The sequence below is a fragment of the Babylonia areolata genome, chromosome 17 (genome assembly GCF_041734735.1).
Source record: "Babylonia areolata isolate BAREFJ2019XMU chromosome 17, ASM4173473v1, whole genome shotgun sequence".
In the NCBI taxonomy this organism is placed as follows: domain Eukaryota; kingdom Metazoa; phylum Mollusca; class Gastropoda; order Neogastropoda; family Buccinidae; genus Babylonia; species Babylonia areolata.
Window position 1 is genome coordinate 7,008,367 of NC_134892.1, and position 21,087 is coordinate 7,029,453.

General features: G+C 40.5%; 1 protein-coding gene across 1 annotated transcript in view; it reads right to left on the reverse strand.

The window, feature by feature from the left end:
- Nucleotides 1-715: 715 nt before the first annotated feature.
- The window catches only part of LOC143291464 (uncharacterized), a 27,118-nt gene continuing 6,746 nt past the window's right edge, over nt 716-21,087 (reverse strand). The window contains exons 4-15 of the mRNA XM_076601333.1: nt 18,983-19,276; nt 15,524-15,686; nt 14,874-15,031; nt 13,771-13,902; nt 12,066-12,093; nt 10,977-11,035; nt 9,610-9,684; nt 5,719-5,784; nt 4,773-4,838; nt 3,991-4,056; nt 2,471-2,624; nt 716-963 (exon numbers count right to left, since the gene is read on the reverse strand). Coding sequence (XP_076457448.1) covers nt 2,542-2,624; nt 3,991-4,056; nt 4,773-4,838; nt 5,719-5,784; nt 9,610-9,684; nt 10,977-11,035; nt 12,066-12,093; nt 13,771-13,902; nt 14,874-15,031; nt 15,524-15,686; nt 18,983-19,276 — 1,190 coding nt within the window. The 3' untranslated portion in view covers nt 716-963; nt 2,471-2,541. The remainder of the gene's footprint in view (nt 964-2,470; nt 2,625-3,990; nt 4,057-4,772; nt 4,839-5,718; nt 5,785-9,609; nt 9,685-10,976; nt 11,036-12,065; nt 12,094-13,770; nt 13,903-14,873; nt 15,032-15,523; nt 15,687-18,982; nt 19,277-21,087) is intronic.

The following is a 21,087-nucleotide window of genomic DNA, read 5'->3' on the forward strand; positions in this document are numbered from 1 at the left end:
TTTAAAAATTTTATTATTTTATAATTCAGCCTTTTAAACACACTGGAATCAAAGACTTTAAAAAAGCTAGAAATTAAAACAAAGTATTAAAATATCTGACACCATATATCTGCAGCTCTTTGTTCAGCATGTTGCCAGCATGTTGGTTTCTGTGTGATGTATTTGACAAGGTTTTGTAATGAAACACAGAAACAGGAAAGCCAAAAGCAAGGAAAAGGTTAAAACATAGATTTGATTGCAACATTTTGCCAGCACTTTAATAAAACATTGATCAGTGTTGACAGTGACTTTAACTTTGGTTGACATGTTTACGTTCCAATACATAAATTTCGGTTGAACAAAAACGTTCTTTTTAATGATGAGCAAACAGGTTCAAAACATTTGTTGACAGCTGCTGAATAAAACAGCTGCGTATCAGTCGCAACTTTGAATATATACATTATCTGCAGTCCATAATTCTAACTGACTGGTTAACTTCCGGTTTTCTGTAAAATTAACAATTTGATCTTATGTATATCATGATGAACTTAATGTTTGTTTGGTTGCTGTTTGCTGCCAACCAGACCTCCTTGTATTTTTGTTTCGGGGGGTGGGGGCGGGGGGGGGAGAAGGGAATGATGGGGGTGGAAACTGGGAATACGGAGGAGGCGAGGGTCTATTTTCCTTTTTTGGTCAAATCAACAGCAACAACGATACGTGAGCCACGAAGGCTTTGCCTACTATTGCTTGTCTTTGTAACGCACTGCGAAAGAAAGAAAAAGAAAAAGAAAAAAAAAAGAAAAAATCCGCATAGGCAGAAAACTTCCACCACCACTGCTCACAGGATCTAACAGTAAAACATCTGTTCTACATTCTGCGCAATCTTCTTGAACCTCCGTCCAGTGACAAGTCATGTACTCCTCTTCCGACAGATTGCGATTTCTTTCTGATGTATTGGCATTCTTGTCTTCTTGGAAGCTCCCCCTGAAACAAAGAAACAAAGCGGAAGTTAATCACGGGATTTTCAGGAAACACTGTTGACGACTTTAACTCTCTCCATACGAACGGCGAAAGAGACGACGTTAACAGCGTTTCACCCCAATTACAACCATCAAAATATTGCAAGCGGAAGGCTCTTATACTGAAGACGTGAATGTTGACAAAGAATACCACAATTCTGACGACGGAAGCTAAAGGTTGGGTCATTGAGACACCCACTGGACATCCGAGGAGAAGAGAGGACTGGCCGTACTGAGTGAGTTGATCACGGGATTTTCAGGAAACACTGTTGATGACTTTAAAATCACTGTTCAAATAAGAATGTGATAAAGAACACAAAGTGGTGGTTTTGTTGTGTGAAATTACCATGATGTCTTTTTTTTTTTTAGAGGGTTGGAATGGAGTAACATCACTTGTAACCCCCCCCCCCCCCCCCCAAAAAAAAAAAAAACCCAAAAGAAAACCAAAAAAAACAACAAAAAAAAACACACGTAAGAATATACACGCACATGCATGCATAAAGGACATATCCATAAAGATTGTCCAGACAGCACGTGTGTCAATAATCTGGACGACCCAGTCTTTTGACCCCTGTTTGGGCATGGAGAGTAGACAACAGAAGTATCAGTATCAGTATCAGTAGCTCAAGGAGGCGTCACTGCGTTCGGACAAATCCATATACGCTACACCACATCTGCCAAGCAGATGCCTGACCAGCAGCGTAACCCAACGCGTAACCCAATCATGCATATAGACAAAAAAAATCAAGTCAACTGAGAATTTTTTTTTCGGTGATTTAACAGGCAATAAAGAAAATCTTGACAGCTAATTTAACACAGGGAATCGTTAATGGAATAAAGAAAAGAACGTGTCACATAACACTCAGGGTTAATACTGACACCTCCCTCAGGTGATCTAGCTGACAGGGGAGAACCAGCCAAGGACTGTGGGGGAAGGGGACCTGTCTAACACCACCGGAAAAACCGTGTTAAAATGGTCAGCAAAAATGCTGGGTTTTTTTTTTGTTTTGTTTTGTTTTTTGAATTTTTTTTTTAGGTATCCTAGATTTTGCACTTTTATTTGGAATGCGAGCTTGGGATTCCACCAACTGAGCTAACCATGCATTCACAAAACGCGCGCACGCACACACACACACACACATATATATATATATATATATATAGATAGATATATGTATGTATGTATATATATGTATGTATGTATATATATATATATATATATATATATATATATATATATATATATATGCACACACATATGTATGTATGCGTATACACACACACACACACACACACACACACACACACACATATATATATATATATATATATTATATATATATATATAGAGAGAGAGAGAGAGAGAGAGAGAGAGAGAGAGAGTGAGAGAAACACACAAAGACATTTACAGCTACAAAAGGATGTACACGCAAGGACGGATGAAGCAAGAGACTTGTCAATGACCCACTTACCTTCTTGAAAAAAAAGTTTGTTGCTGCTTTGTTTTATTGTGTTTTTTTTTTTTATAATTGTTATTCAGCAGTCAGTTTTGAGGATGGGAGGAGCCCAGTTTGGAGTACAGCGCCGTGTGCTCGATCTCATCCACAGTCAGGTCGTCATAAGGTCCTGTGCAACAAAACACCAATCGATCCATCAGTCTCCCCCTGTAGAACACCCGGGAGGTTGGGGTGTGGGGTGTGTGGGGGGTGGGGGTGGGGGTGGGGAGATCCTTCGGTATCAACAGCATCCATATCCACCCACCCTCCACCCCAGATCTTCTGCAAGCTTTGTGCTGGAAACTTTCTTCTTCTTCTCTATTGTTCTCTTTCTTTCTGTGGGTTTTGTTCTTTCTTCCTGCACTGCTGACATCTTTGTCTACCCTTCCCAGCCCGTTCCACACTACTGACATCTTTGTCTACCCTTCCCAGCCCGTTCCACACTGCTGACATCTTTGTCTACCCTTCTAGCCCGTTCCACACTACTGACATCTTTGTCTACCCTTCCCAGCCCGTTCCACACTACTGACATCTTTGTCTACCCTTCCCTGCCCGTTCCACACTGCTGACATCTTTGTCTACCCTTCCCTGCCCGTTCCACACTACTGACATCTTTGTCTACCCTTCCCAGCCCGTTCCACACTACTGACATCTTTGTCTACCCTTCCCAGCCCGTTCCACACTACTGACATCTTTGTCTACCCTTCCCAGCCCGTTCCACACTACTGACATCTTTGTCTACCTTCCCATCCCATTTTCTCTCCCCCCCCCCCCAAACTTGCCAGTCTTTTCTATTATTATTTATTTTTTAATTATATTATTATTTATTTATGTATTCTATTTTATTTTATTTTATTTTATGTTATTTTTTTTTTCTCAAGGCCTGACAAAGCGCGTTGGGTTACGCTGCTGGTCAGGCATCAGCTTGGCAGATGTCGTGTTGCGTATATTGATTTGTCCTAACGCAGTGACGCCTCCTTGAGCTACAGAAACTGAAACTGAAACTTCTCCCCCTTCACACGGACTTGAGTGGTGGTCTGGACGCTGGTCATTTGGATGAGACGATAAACTAAGGTCCCTTGCCACCATCATTTGAAGTTACTTGTAATCACGTGGAAAGCAAAATGCATGATAAAACACCATATAAAAGCCACTCCATGTGGTGCTGTTTTGGTGTGAAGAGAGTGTGAACCTATCCTACCCCTACACAATTCTTACAATAAGACAACCATCTATGCTGTATTGCTGTGGCGATTAGGTAGTGATAGTTTTGCAAGTAATTTGCCATTTTAAATGCTTATTATTATTCTTTCTTTTTTTTACAATAAACTAAGGTCCTGTACCACCATCATTTTAAGTTACATGCAGTCACACTGAAAGCAAAATGCATCATAAACGAAAAGAAAGATAAAGCTAAAGAAAGAAAAAAAAGGAATAAGAAGAAACAAAAGACAGAAGAAGAAATAATACACAGTCTGCATCATGACACCCGTTACCTTCTGCAGCAACCGGAGGGGGTAGCCGGCGACGGGTGGCGGGGGTCATTTCAATGTAATCATGTTCTGTACACAACAAACAGCAGGTACATAGCTCATACAGCACATATGTGGCGGAATGGCGCCTTTTTCGATTCTCTTGTACAGACACACACAACTGAATGCAATTTATTATAAAAGCTCGTCAGTTACATATGGAAATGAACATGATCACGCCATACATTTCCGGCATTTATGATAAAAAAAAATTCTTTAAACTGCCGCATGGCATCCATGGCAACGTCCTTCAAAAACTCCAGAATCCTGACGCAAGGCTAATATATAGAACGTGCAGACAAAGCCACAAAACTCTTCTTCTTGAAAAACCGTACTGGCTGTCCATGTCTCATAGGATAGATTACAATCCACCATGTGGTTTAATGCCATAAACCACGCATACAACACACAGTGCTTTAACAAATAAACAGAAAACTCCAGCGAGAAACAGAAATTCTTCCACCAGCTCACCCCCTCCCCTAACCCCCACCCCTGGCAATCCATTCTGCAAATAATTTGCCATTTTAAATGCTTTTTATTATTATTTATTTTTTTATTTATTTATTTTTTTTACAATAAACTAAGGTCCTGTACCACCATCATTTTAAGTTACATGTAGTCACACTGAAAGCAAAATGCATCATAAACGAAAGGAAAGATAAAGCTAAAGAAAGAAAAAAAGGAATAAGAAGAAACAAGAGACAGAAGAAGAAATAATACACAGTCTGCATCACGACACCCGTTACCTTCTGGTGCAACCGGAGGGGGTACCCGGCGACGGGTGGCGGGGGTCATTTCAATGTAATCATGTTCTGTACACAACAAACAGCAGGTACATAGCTCATACAGCACATATCTGGCGGAATGGCGCCTTTTTCGATTCTCTTGTACAGACATACACAACTGAATGCAATTTATTATAAAAGTTCGTCAGTTACATATGGAACTTAACATGATGACACCATACATTTCCGGCATTTAGAATAACAATTTCTTTTCAACTGGCATGCCTGACAACCTCGTTCAAAAACTCCAGAAAAGCCAGAATCCAACCGCAAGGCTAATATTAGAAATGTCCAGATAAAGCCATAAAACTCTTCTTCTTGAGAAACTGCACTGGCTACCCATGTCTCATAGGTTAGATTACAAACAAACCACAATGTGGTGTAATGCCATAAACCACGCATACAACACACAGTGCTTCAACAAATAACAAGAAAACTCCAGCGAGAAACAGAAATTCTTCCACCAGCTAACACTCCCTCCCCCCCCACGCCCCCCCCCCCCCCCCTGCCCCCCCCCCCCCACCCCCCCACCTTTTTGTGTTGTTGCTGTGCATATATTGAATCATAACATGCGACAACCGTCTATGCTGTTTTGATTTCGCGACCAGGAAGTGATAGTAATTGTAAAAACTGGGTAGGTGCTAACTATCCATTCTGCAGTGCAATTTGCCATTCTGAACGCTTTTTTTCTTCGTTTTTTTTTTTTTTAAATATTAATTTATTTAAATTTTTACAATAAACTAAGGTCATGTACCACCATCATTTTAAGTTACATGTAGTCACACTGAAAGCAAAATGCATCATAAACGAAAAGAAAGATAAAGCTAAAGAAAGAAAAAAAAAGGAATAGAAAGAAGAAGAGACAGAAGAAGAAATAATACACAGTCTGCATCACGACACCCGTTACCTTCTGGTGCAACCGGAGGGGGTACCCGGCGACGGGTGGCGGGGGTCATTTCAATGTAATCATGTTCTGTACACAACAAACAGCAGGTACATAGCTCATGTCTTTTGTACAGACATACAACTGAATGTAATTTATAATAAAAGCTCGTCAGTTACACACGGAACTTAACATGATCACACCATACATTTCCGGCACTTACGATAAAATTTTTCTTTAAACTAGCGTTCCTGACAATCTCCTTCACACACACACACACACACACACACACACACACACACACACACAAGGAATCCTAACGCAAGGCGTTCAGACAAAGCCATAAAAGTCTTCTTGAAAAACTGCACTCGATGCCCATAATCTCATAATTATGCCAGACTACAATCTAGCATGTGGTTTAATGTCATAAACCACGCATACTACACACAGCGCTTGAATAAATTATTTTTTTTTAAAAAGCACCCGAAAACGGAGTATGGCTGCCTGCATGGGTAAAAACGGCCATACACGTAAAATCCCATTCCTGTTCATGCGACTGAACGTGGGAGTTGCAGTTCACGAAGATGATGATGATGAAGAAGAAGAAGAAGAAGAAGAAGAAGAAGAAATAAAAATAAAAATTAAAAACTCCACCGAGAATCTTACACATGGAAACAAATTTCAAAAAATCGACCTGCTATAATACCCTTTTTTTCTTGCTGTGCAAAATATGCAATTATCAGGCCACTGAAGCATTTGGGATTTTGTGAAAACAACTGAAGATTGAATACATGATATATTCAAAGAATATAAATACGTGTATATACTTTCACCCTCTCTCTCTCTCTCTATCTCTCTCTCTCTGTGTGTGTGTGTGTGCGCGCGCGTGTGTATGTGTGAGTCTTATATTCACCATTTGTAAAAAAAATTGTCTTTCTAATGAACAAAGCGGGATTTCTGTGTGATCAAAGACATAATTCAGGTCTGGACAATAAAAAATGGGGTTCTAAACACACTGCTGCCACACAGGACTCTCCTTCTGTTCTATTTCCAGTTCTATATCCAACACAATGTGTTTTATACCATGTTAGGTAAATGTCACATCCAGTTCTATATCCAACACAATGTGTTTTATACCATGTTAGGTAAATGTCACATCCAGTTCTATATCCAACACAATGTGCGTTAAACCATGTCTGGTAAATGCTCACATCCAGTTCTATATCCAACACAATGTGTTTTATACCATGTTAGGTAAATGTCACATCCAGTTCTATATCCAACACAATGTGTTTTATACCATGTTAGGTAAATGTCACACCCAGTTCTATATCCAACACAATGTGCGTTAAACCATGTCTGGTAAATGTCACATCCAGTTCTATATCCAACACAATGTGTTTCATACCATGTTAGGTAAATGTCACATCCAGTTCTATATCCAACACAATGTGTTTTATACCATGTTAGGTAAATGTCACATCCAGTTCTATATCCAACACAATGTGTTTTATACCATGTTAGGTAAATGTCACATCCAGTTCTATATCCAACACAATGTGTTTTATACCATGTTAGGTAAATGTCACATCCAGTTCTATATCCAACACAATGTGTTTTATACCATGTTAGGTAAATGTCACACCCAGTTCTATATCCAACACAATGTGTTTTATACCATGTCAGGTAAATGTCACACCCAGTTCTATATCCAACACAATGTGTTTTATACCATGTTAGGTAAATGTCACATCCAGTTCTATATCCAACACAATGTGTTTTATACCATGTTAGGTAAATGTCACACCCAGTTCTATATCCAACACAATGTGTTTTATACCATGTCAGGTAAATGTCACACCCAGTTCTATATCCAACACAATGTGTTTTATACCATGTTAGGTAAATGTCACATCCAGTTCTATATCCAACACAATGTGTTTCATACCATGTTAGGTAAATGTCACATCCAGTTCTATATCCAACACAATGTGTTTTATACCATGTCAGGTAAATGTCACATCCAGTTCTATATCCAACACAATGTGTTTTATACCATGTCAGGTAAATGTCACATCCAGTTCTATATCCAACACAATGTGTTTTATACCATGTCAGGTAAATGTCACATCCAGTTCTATATCCAACACAATGTGTGTTAAACCATGTTAGGTAAATGTCACATCCAGTTCTATATCCAACACAATGTGTTTTATACCATGTCAGGTAAATGTCACATCCAGTTCTATATCCAACACAATGTGTGTTAAACCATGTTAGGTAAATGTCACATCCAGTTCTATATCCAACACAATGTGTGTTAAACCATGTTAGGTAAATGTCACATCCAGTTCTATATCCAACACAATGTGTTTTATACCATGTCAGGTAAATGTCACACCCAGTTCTATATCTACCACAATGTGTGTTAAACCATGTTAGGTAAATGTCACATCCAGTTCTATATCCAACACAATGTGTTTTATACCATGTTAGGTAAATGTCACATCCAGTTCTATATCCAACACAATGTGTTTTATACCATGTTAGGTAAATGTCACATCCAGTTCTATTTCCAACACAATGTGTTTTATACCATGTCAGGTAAATGTCACATCCAGTTCTATATCCAACACAATGTGTTTTATACCATGTTAGGTAAATGTCACACCCAGTTCTCTTTCCAGCACAATGTGTGTCAAACAGGTAAATGTCACACCCAGTTCTATTTCCAGCACAATGTGTGTCAAACAGGTAAATGTCACATCCAGTTCTATTTCCAACACAATGTGTGTCAAACAGGTAAATGTCACATCCAGTTCTATATCCAGCACAATGTGTGTCAAACAGGTAAATGTCACATCCAGTTCGAAATCCAGCAAACTGTGTGTCAAACAGGTAAATGTCACATCCAGTTCTATTTCCAACACAATGTGTGTCAAACAGGTAAATGTCACATCCAGTTCGAAATCCAGCAAACTGTGTGTCAAACAGGTAAATGTCACATCCAGTTCTATTTCCAACACAATGTGTGTCAAACAGGTAAATGTCACATCCAGTTCGAAATCCAGCAAACTGTGTGTCAAACAGGTAAATGTCACATCCAGTTCTATTTCCAACACAATGTGTGTCAAACAGGTAAATGTCACATCCAGTTCTATTTCCAACACAATGTGTGTCAAACAGGTAAATGTCACATCCAGTTCGAAATCCAGCAAACTGTGTGTCAAACAGGTAAATGTCACATCCAGTTCTATTTCCAACACAATGTGTGTCAAACAGGTAAATATCACATCCAGTTCTATTTCCAGCACAATGTGTGTCAAACAGGTAAATGTCACATCCAGTTCTATTTCCAGCACAATGTGTGTCAAACAGGTAAATGTCACATCCAGTTCTATTTCCAGCACAATGTGTGTCAAACAGGTAAATTTCACACCCAGTTCTATTTCCAGCACAATGTGTGTCAAACAGGTAAATGTCACACCCAGTTCTATTTCCAGCACAATGTGTGTCAAACAGGTAAATGTCACATCCAGTTCTATTTCCAACACAATGTGTATCAAACAGGTAAATGTCACATGCAAGTGTACGGAAGCTGACCGGTACCTTGCTATAAAAAAAAAATGTATATTATCATAGAATTATCTGCTTAATGGCCGTACATTTTCCTTTCCTTGATAAAAAAAAAAATCTTCAACACACACACACACACACTCACACTCACACACACACGCACAGACGGATACTGCCCACATCAGTTTGAAATTACATGTTGACATGCTGAAAGCAAAATATAGCATAAACAGAAAGTAAAAATGCTAAGGAAAGAAAAGGGAATAAAAAAAAAAGAAAGAACGAAAGTAAGAAAAAAAGAAAGAAAGAACAGACAGACAGCTTCATCACACTCGTTACCTTCTGGAGGAACTGGAGGGGGTACCCTGTGAGGGGGGTTGGGGTTGTGAGGAATGACTTCAACGTATTCATCACCTGCACACAACAGACAACGGGTACATATATCTCATGCATTCCTTCTTTTTTTTTGGTGCGGAATGGCAAATTCTCCAATCTCTCGTGCAGCCAAAAAAAAAACTAAAATCAAATTGTGAATCAATTCAAGTCAGTAACAGTCGGAACATGAACTGGATATGGATTAACGTGCAGCGCCTTGCCCCGGGCCAGAGACCAAGCTGTAAGCGCTTTACAGACATAGAGTCATTTACACAGCAGGCTTCCTACCAGGGTTGAGTGAACTGAGAGCTGCCGTTTGGGCGCTCATCATTCGTTTCCTGTGTCATTTAGTCTTCTTCTTCTTCTTCTTCTGCTTTCGTGGGCTGCATCTCCCACGTACACTCGCATGTACACGAGTGGGCTTTTACGTGTATGACCGTTTTTACCCTGCCATGTAGGCAGCCATGCTCCGTTTTCGGGGGTGTGCATGCTGGGTATGTTCTTGTTTCCATAACCCACCGAACGCTGACATGGATTACAGAATCTTTAACGTGCGTATTTGATCTTCTGCATGCGTTTGCACACGAAGGGGGTTCAGGCACTAGCAGGTCTGCACATATGTTGACCTGGGAGATCGTAAAAATCTCCACCCTTTACCCACCAGGCGCCGTCACCGTGATTCGAACCCGGGACCCTCAGATTGAAAGTCCAACGCTTTAACCACTCGGCTATTGCGCCCGTCGTGTCATTCAGTCAGGTTTCAGTATCGCGCAAGTGCGCTTGTGCGCACACACACACACACACACTTGTTGGGGTTTTTTTTGGGGGGGAGGGAGGTTTCTTGGTTTTCCTGTACCTCCTCCATCCTTCCCCCGCGTCCGCATGTACCTGCAAGCCAGATGATTGGTAGTTTGAACAGCAATTATTTGAATTATGTCCCTTCGTCTTGCCAACAGCAGCAGTTTGAACAGCAATTATTTGAATTATGTCCCTTTGTCTTGCCAACATCAGTGGTGTGAGCAGCAATTATTTGAATTATGTCCCTTCGTCTTGCCAAAAGCAGCGGTATGAAAAGCAATTATTTGAATTATGTCCCTTCGTCTTGCCAAGAGCAGCAGTACATATTTCGAGAAAATCATATATATTTTCTTCTGTATGAATTTTCGTATGATAATAAACATTTGCTCTTGCTATTAAGCTTCGTCAGATTGGCATGTACAACATTATGATACTTTAATATGGAACACTCTGACTTTTCCTCAGCTCTCAGTGCATGCGTAGCAGAAGAGATCATCACAACAACCGTTGTCAGTTTTACAACACACCATTACCTGCAGAATCCACACGTCTTGCCACAGGTTCCAGATAGTCGTCAGAGCACGCCACAGGCCTGGATACAGGGAACGTACATACTTCATTAAATAGAAAAACCGTCCATTGCTTGACAATAATTATTATCTCAACCCTCCATTGCTTGTCACTATTGTCTCATTATTGAATAAGGTAAATGGTAATTGGTAATGTTCTAAGTCACGCAATTGGAATACATAAGCAAGGTTAACAACATGTATGATAATACACAAACCACGTATTCACTTTCTGTTATGGTCAGTTTATTTATTTCAGTGCTAGGTGTACAGACATCAGTGATTATGAAGAACGAAGAGATGTGACACATAACGAACCGGTGGTGTGATGTGACAGTGACCTTTCCCTCAGGGAGGAAACAACAGACACAGACATACACTGCACGGTGATCATCACAGTGACTCTCCCTCAGGGAGGAAACAACACACACAGACATCACAGTGACTCTCCCTCAGGGAGGAAACAACAGACACAGACATCACAGTGACTCTCCCTCAAGGAGGAAGCAACAGACACAGACATACTCACACTGCACCGTGATCATCACAGTGACTCTCCCTCAAGGAGGAAGCAACAGACACAGACATCACAGTGACTCTCCCTCAAGAAGGAAGCCACAGACATCACAGTGACTCTCCCTCAAGGAGGAAGCAACAGACACAGACGTCACAGTGACTCTCCCTCAAGGAAGAAGCAACACAGACATACTTACACTGCATGGTGATCATCACAGTGACCTTTCCCTCAAGGAGGAAGCAACAGACACAGACATCACAGTGACTCTCCCTCAAGAAGGAAGCCACAGACATCACAGTGACTCTCCCTCAAGGAAGAAGCAACAGACACAGACATCACAGTGACTCTCCCTCAAGGAGGAAGCAACAGACACAGACATACTCACACTGCACGGTGATCATCACAGTGACTCTCCCTCAAGGAGGAAGCAACAGACACAGACATCACAGTGACTCTCCCTCAAGGAGGAAGCAACAGACACAGACATCACAGTGACTCTCCCTCAAGGAGGAAGCAACAGACACTGACATACTCACACTGCACTGTGATCATCACCAGCTGTTCCTGCAAAGACAGGAGAAAGGCATGGAGTAGTTATGATCAGGAAGAGTGCGGATGTGAAGGACAACAATTATCCTGATTACAACGAAATGTCAACGAACTAAAAAAAAAAAAAAAAAAAAAAAAAAAAAAAAAAAAATCCTGATTACAACGAAATGCCAACGAACTAAGAATCCACAGCCCACTGAACACAACAGCAACAATTTCAGGATAAAAAGAAACAAGCAAACAAGCAAACAAAAACAAACAAACAAAAAAACAACAACCAAAAAACACACCAAAAAAAAACACACAAAAAAACAAAAACAAAAAACCAACAACCAGTAGAAACACAACATATTTACCTTCCATACTCATCTAACATAAAAATCCCACCACCAGTAATAACACCAACAGAGCTTTTAAACACAGGTATAAAAATGCACAACATGATTTCCTTTAATTGATAAAAGAAAGTTATGTCCATCTTTCACATTTCACAAATATCAGAGATGTACTCACTGGTTAGTGTAAGTGCAACTGAGGCCAAATGGTCAAATATCAAGTAAAGGGTCTCAGATTCGAGTCAAGCGAGGACCGATATATTCTCCTGTGTCCACAAGACCGTTTGTAGAGATCTAGACACCTCAACAAAACTTTGAGTAGAGGTCTGGACACCTCAACAAAACTTTGAGCAGAGGTCTGGACACCTCAACGAGACCTTGAGCAGAGGTCTGGACACCTCAACAAAACTTTAAGCAGAGGTCTGGACACCTCAACGAGACCTTGAGCAGAGGTCTGGACACCTCAACAAAACTTTGAGCAGAGGTCTGGACATCTCCACAAGACCTTGAGTAGAGAAGTCTGGACACCTCAACAAAACTTTAAGTAGAGGTCTGGACACCTCAACGAGACCTTGAGCAGAGGTCTGGACACCTCAACAAAACTTTAAGCAGAGGTCTGGACACCTCAACGAGACCTTGAGCAGAGGTCTGGACACCTCCACAAAACTTTAAGCAGAGGTCTGGACACCTTAACGAGACCTTGAGCAGAGGTCTGGACACCTCAACAAAACTTTAACCAGAGGTCTGGACACCTCAACGAGACCTTGAGCAGAGGTCTGGACACCTCAACAAAACTTTAAGCAGAGGTCTGGACACCTCAACGAGACCTTGAGCAGAGGTCTGGACACCTCCACAAAACTTTAAGCAGAGGTCTGGACACCTCAACGAGACCTTGAGCAGAGGTCTGGACACCTCCACAAAACTTTAAGCAGAGGTCTGGACACCTCAACGAGACCTTGAGCAGAGGTCTGGACACCTCCACAAGACCTTGAGCAGAGGTCTGGGCACTAGTCTTTCATGGGTTCAGTGTGTATGAAAGAACATACGACAACGAAACAGTTGATTCTGGCATCATCCTGTATACATACACTCCCTTGGATGGGGAAAGGAAATGTATACACATTAATAACACATATCAGTCGCAGTTATCTTGCCTTAGTTCCATATTCTATGCATATCCCCCCACCCCGAACCCGACCCCCCCACCCAGCGTTTTTCAAAGACACATCAAATATCAACGCATTCTGTCTTGATGAGATAATATAGCCTAACTGATATGCAATATACAGTTGAGTGGAGTTAATGGGTTTTTTTTAATTTTTTTTTAAAAATTATAAATCATTCATCACTGCCCTACCTGTAGCTCTGGGCAGGTTTCGTCGATTCTTACGCATCCGGACGATGATGATAACGGTGATGATGATAACCAGCAGCACACTGCCGCCACCAATGGTTTTCCAGAAATAAGCTCTGTCTGGATTTGCGTTAACTGAAAAAAAAATGGATACAGTTTTGAGTTTTGGGGCATTAAAATGTTGTGTAACTATCGTGTTTAAAATGATGATAGATTTCCCCAAATAAGAACTGACCACAAAAAAACAACAACAACAAAAAAAAACAAAAAAACACACACACAAAAAAACAAAAACAACCAGCAGCAGCAACACCACCACCACCAAAACCACTATTTCGACAACTACAAATATGTTATCTATATCAAACTCAACAAGCTAGAAACGTGTGATGATTCAGAATACTGATCGAAAGAAGCAATATTTCTATGAGTGAATGACTGCAACGACAACACACACAAACACACACACACACGCATATATATATATATATATATATGTGTGTGTGTGTGTGTGTGTGTGTGTGTGTGTGTGTGTATCTGAGAGAGAGAGAGAGAGAGAGAGAGAGAGAGAGAGAGTGAGAGAGAGGGAGAGGGAGAGAGAGTATGAGTGTGTGAATATTTACACACACGGTCGCTGGAAAACGAAAGTTTTTTTTTTTCTGATTTTGCTTAGCACCCAGTTACAACATAATGTATCTATCAGATTGACAAGCACTGCGCTCACGTTACACGGAACAGAATTAGCAGGGTGGAGGAAGTGACCATCACTGTCAGTTTGAGTTCAAAGTAAAGAAACAACAACGTAAATGACCACCCTGAAAAAAAAAAAAAAGAGAGAGACTGATCTCTACATTACCAGGATTACATGTGAGACAAGACATTCCAGACCCCAAACAGAAAGAGCTGTTAACGTTTCAAAACGGTTGATCAAGATCAATGCTGAATCAAACGGCACAACCGTTACACGTTGTTTACCATCAGCGAATGCAAGCAGGATTGACCTCACACAGACATGACCACGAGAAGCATTTCGTCATAGCCAGCAAGCGCCTGCTGCATTTTAGAGAGAAACAGGAACGACGAGCAGCAAACGATAATATACTCACAGTTTGGGACAGAGACATTGAAAAATGCCGTGGCATTTTCCTGAGAAGGTGTGGGATTAGACACAGTCAGCTGCCACGTCCCCTCGTCCCGTTCTGTGACGTCCTTCAGCGTCACGATGACGTCAACATCTGGTAGTGGCCCCGTCACAGTGACGACACTGACAGCCAATCACCAAACAGACACCATGAGTGGACTGATCATACAGGGTGACAGAGAACACAGAGAGCATTGGGTTTGCAATAAAATCCCCACTCACCTGTGAACAAGTACCCGACAACCACCCCCTAGTCCCTCCCTGCCCCCCCTCACCCCACACAGACACAGACGCACACACACACACACACACACACACACACACCAATTCGACACTAACATAATCATCCAGCATTCGCTTGAGGTTATAAACATTCTGCTCATCGATTTGCCCAGACGTTTCTGCGTGTGTGTGTGTGTGTGTGTGTGTGTGTGTGTGTGTGTGTTTTGTTGTTAATAATGTTGTTGTTTTGTGTGTGCATCTTTGACACACATTTTCCCGACACTGACTACTATCAAAGTGTACACACACACACACACACACACACACACACACACACACACACACACACAGTGTCTGGACATGCCGGTGTCACTGCCCCCTCCCCGTTCTGACCTGCTGGAGCTGTTGCAGCCGATAGTTGTGTCGTCAGGCTTTTTCAGCTGACAGGATCTGACGTTGTGAGTGTAGGAGGTAGCTCTGAAGGAGAACGTGGCGTCCTCTCCTGACACAACATGCTTTGTGGGAAACACGGCTGGCTCTTTGAATGTCAAGGGACCTGTAGAAGATCAAATATATAGAGTTATACAAAGCACATATAGAAGAACATGTACACACACTGACATAAGGGACCCACAGAAATATAACTATACTCAATGATGCAAATGGCGTGCAGAAGAACAAGTATAGACAGTAATACAAATGACCTTTAGAAAAAAACATATTATACAATGCGATACAAATGACATATAAAAGAACAAGCATACACAGTGATGCAAAGGACCCGCAAAAGAAAACAAACAAACATATACACTGTGATACAAAGGACCTATAAAAGAACAAATATACACAGTGACACAAAGGCCCTAAAGAATAATAAGTATACACAGTGACACAAAGGCCCTAAAGAATAATAAGTATACACAGCAATACAAAGGACCTGTAATTGAACAAGTATACACAGTGATAGAAAGGACCTGTAGAAGAACAAGTAAGCACTGTGACACAAAAGATATATATCTGAACAAGTATACACAGCGATATATGGAAGTGTAGAAGAGCAAGTATACTCGGTGTAAGTGATACAAACCACCTATAGAAGAACAAGTTCACACAGTGACACAAAAGACCTATATCTGAACAAGTATATACAGCGATATATGGGAGTGTAGAAGAGCAAGTATACACGGTGTAAATGATACAAACCACCTATAGAAGAGTAAGTATACACAGTACAAGTGATACAAACCACCTTTAGAAGAACATGTATACACAGTGTAAGTGATAAAAACCACCTGTAGAAGAGTAAGTATACACAGTGTAAGTGATACAAAACACCTATAGAAGAGTAAGTATACACAGTGTAAGTGATAAAAACCACCTGTAGAAGAGTAAGTATACACAGTGTAAGTGATACAAAACACCTATAGAAGAGTAAGTATACACAGTGTAAGTGATGCAAAACACATATAGAAGAGCAAGTATACACAGTATAAGTGATGCAAAATACCTGTAGAAAAGTAAGTATACACAGTGTAAGTGATACAAAACACCTTTAGAAGAACATGTATAAACAGTGTAAGTGATACAAAACACCTTTAGAAGAACATGTATACACAGTGTAAGTGATAAAAACCACCTGTAGAAGAGTAAGTATACACAGTGTAAGTGATACAAAACACCTATAGAAGAGCAAGTATACACAGTATAAGTGATGCAAAACACATATAGAAGAGCAAGTATACACAGTATAAGTGATGCAAAATACCTGTAGAAAAGTAAGTATACACAGTGTAAGTGATACAAAACACCTTTAGAAGAACATGTATACACAGTGATACACCTTTAGAAGAACATGTATACACAGTGATCCACCTTTAGAAGAACATGTATACACAGTGATCCGCCTTTAGAAGAACATGTATACACAGTGATACACCTTTAGAAGAACTTGTATACACAGTGATACACATTTAGAAGAACATGTATACACAGTGATACACATTTAGAAGAACATATATACACAGTGATACACATTTAGAAGAACATGTATACACAGTGATGCACCTTTAGAAGAATATGTATACACAGTGATCCACCTTTAGAAGAACATGTATACACAGTGATACACCTTTAGAAGAACATGTATACACAGTGATCCACCTTTAGAAGAACATGTATACACAGTGATCCGCCTTTAGAAGAACATGTATACACAGTGATACACCTTTAGAAGAACTTGTATACACAGTGATACACATTTAGAAGAACATGTATACACAGTGATACACATTTAGAAGAACATATATACACAGTGATACACATTTAGAAGAACATGTATACACAGTGATGCACCTTTAGAAGAATATGTATACACAGTGATCCACCTTTAGAAGAACATGTATACACAGTGATACACCTTTAGAAGAACATGTATACACAGTGATACACCTTTAGAAGAACTTGTATACACAGTGATACACATTTAGAAGAACATGTATACACAGTGATACACATTCAGAAGAACATGTATACACAGTGATACACATTTAGAAGAACATGTATACACAGTGATCCACCTTTAGAAGAACATGTATACACAGTGATCCACATTTAGAAGAACATGTATACACAGTGATCCACCTTTAGAAGAACATGTATACACAGTGATACACCTTTAGAAGAACTTGTATACACAGTGATACACATTTAGAAGAACATGTATACACAGTGATACACATTTAGAAGAACATGTATACACAGTGATGCACCTTTAGAAGAACATGTATACACAGTGATGCACTTTTAGAAGAACATGTATACACAGTGATACACCTTTAGAAGAACATGTATACACAGTGATACAAAAGTCCTGTAAAAACAACAAAGCAAGAAAACACAGTAATGCAAATAACTGGAACACGTCCTTGTCTTCGCATGGTCATTTTAAGTGGAAAAATTAGGTTTGTTTGGTGAATAAGAATTTCCTATGTGGACAAAGAACAATAATAAAAAGAAACGATTTTCTTTTTCTTCTTTTTTTTTTAACATCACGCCAAAAGCTATTTCAATACAAAGAAAAAGGGAGACAATAACAGCAAAATAGAATAGTAATGCAAAAATTATAAAAGCATCCACTGTTATCGATGTGGGCCTACAATACTAATCACATAATCTTCAGCAGATAATGCATGGAACAGAATTAGTTACAATGATTGAATTAATGTACAATCTGAAATCACATACTTTTGAGAAAACAAAGAAGAATATTAATATGAAGAAAGACATACAGACACAGGACGAAATAACCTCATTCTTCAAAACTGGAGGAAGGTGGCAGAATGGTTAAGACGCTCAGCTGCCAATACAAAGAGTCCGTGAGGGTGTGGGTTCGAATCCCGCTCTCGCCCTTTCTCCTACGTTTGACTGGAAAATCAAACTGAGCGTCTAGTCTTTCGGATGAGACGATAAACCGAGGTCCCGTGTGCAGCACGCACTTGGCGCACTGAAAAAGAACCCATGGCAACGAGAGTGTTGTCCTCTGGCGAAATTACGTAAAATGAAATCCACTTTCATAGGTACACAAATATGTAAGCATGCACTCAAGGCCTGACTAAGCGCGTTGGGTTATGCTGCTGGTCAGGCATCTGCTCAACAGATGTGGTGTAGCGTGTATGGATTTGTCCGAACGCAGTGACGCCTCCTTGAGAAAGTGAAACTGAAACTGAAACTCTTCAAAACTGTGTTGAACAAAAATTTAAATTGGTGGGGTGTGGGAAAAGTTCACAAACACAAAAGCACTAACATATAGACAGATACAGAGCATACAGACAAATAACTCGACAGAGAACTCACATCCGACGAGCACAGTGAAGGACTTGACCTCCTCAGTTCCCTCCACCTGGCAGCGGTACTGCCCGCCGTCACTGCAGGAGATGATCTTCATGGCATGCCTCATGGAACTGCGCCGACCATCTGTGACGTCCACTTCTTTCAGCGTGCTGTTGTCTGGTCCCAGGAGCAGAACTCTCCTCTGGGGGTTTCCCTCTGACCACTGACATTCAAACTGGATGGTGTCGCCCTTGTTCACTGTCACTGATGATCTGTCTTCGTGGTGGGTGAGATGGAGGTGCTCCAAGATGGTGGGGTCTGCAGAAAATAATAATTTTCCGTGTGTGTGTGTGTGTGTGTGTGTGTGTGTGTGTGTGTGTGTGTGTTTCGAAGGATTTACAGATAGATTATGAAGGTAATCGTCCTTTTGTGCATAGATTATCTTTTTATTTTTTTCTATTATTATTAATTTCTTTTATATAAAGAAGTACAGTTGGTGTGTGTGTGTGTGTGTATGTGTTTGTGTGTGTGTGTGTGTGTGTGTGTGTGTGTGTGTGTGTGTGTGTGTGTGTGTGTGTGTGTTTAGAACTATATACATATTTTTGATGCGCTGTTTCCTTGTGATTTTATTGCACAGTGAACGTTCGAAAAAAAAAAAGAGACACATGACAAACAAGAAACCAGTCTGCGCGTGTTGCATGTTCTAGAGTTGTACTGAAGAGCGGTGGAGGAGTGTGTGTGTGCAGTTATCTTCCTTTCTTGGACGATGGAAGGAGTGTTGTCCCCTGCCGCCTCACTTTCTCTCACGTTCTCAAACCTTTCTTTTCATACTGTTGGGATTTTTTTTTTTTTTTTTTTAAACAAAATTTCATAATAATATTGTTTACACTGTCTGTGATTTTTATGATCACACAAACACACACACACACACACACACACACACACACACACACACACACACACACACACACACACACACACACTGACAAAGATACACATAGACACACACACAGACACAGACACACACATAAACACATACACACACACACACACATTGTAATTCAATTACAAAGGATGAAGAGTCATAGCTTTTCTTCCGTGTGTATGTGTGTGTGTGTGTGTGGATGAAGAGTCATAACTTTTCTTCCGTGTGTGTGTGTGTGTGGATGAAGTCATAACTTTTCTTCCGTGTGTGTGTGTGTGTGATTGTGGATGAAGAGTCATAACTTTTCTTCCGTGTGTGTGTGTGTGTGTGTGTGTACGGGATCGTTATGTGGTTTTGCCCCCAGTGTGTGTCTTAAATGGATAGTGGTTTACAACGAATATTTTACAACTGTTTGCACTGTTTGGTTTTTGTTTGTTTGTTTTGTTTGTTGTTGTTGTTTTTCTTTCTTTTCATGTTCTAGTGTGCGTATTGAATGGGTGAATGTGTGCCTCTTGTTTCGTACGCCTAACTGTTTAGTGTTTGATCCGTGTAGTAAATACCGCAATTCTACAGATAGTTGCCAACTTTTTGTCTGTTGTGGTATACCATAGATTGGCACACAGGAACTGAAAGTAGACATGTGGTTGTTTCCTTGACACATGTCCTGCATGGTTCTCCGATACAGTTAATAATGGTCAACCCTGTTTATACTGAGGACTGAAGTGCAGCATTGTGACAGACTGTCTGTCTGTCTGTCTGTCTGTCTGTTTGCACTGCGCCACTAAAATCCACTGATATAAAAACAGGTGGATAGCCCATTGGCCAGAAAAGCTGAAGCCAACTGGACGCCATACTGACACTCGTATCCGGCTGTCAGTCCGTTGAGAAGTTGTCTGCTAACTGGTGGTAGATTCTGAACTGTAACCGTGTATCTTCGATTAAATCGTGTTATGCTTGACCCCACGACATAACAAATGTTGTGTCTTGATTGAAATCTACCAGTGGTTTATTTACCAAAGTTGTTAAGGAAAACAGTGCAGTGACATGAAGCGCAAAGTTGCTGTGGAGGCTCACACATGATTGTCAGCTTAACTAACGCCGCGAGTAAGCGAAAGTTTGCCGTGAAACAGTCATCGAAGCTAGCTGAGCGCTCGGCTACATATACGAAGTTACCGCTTCGCGCTGTACTGACACCAATAGGAAA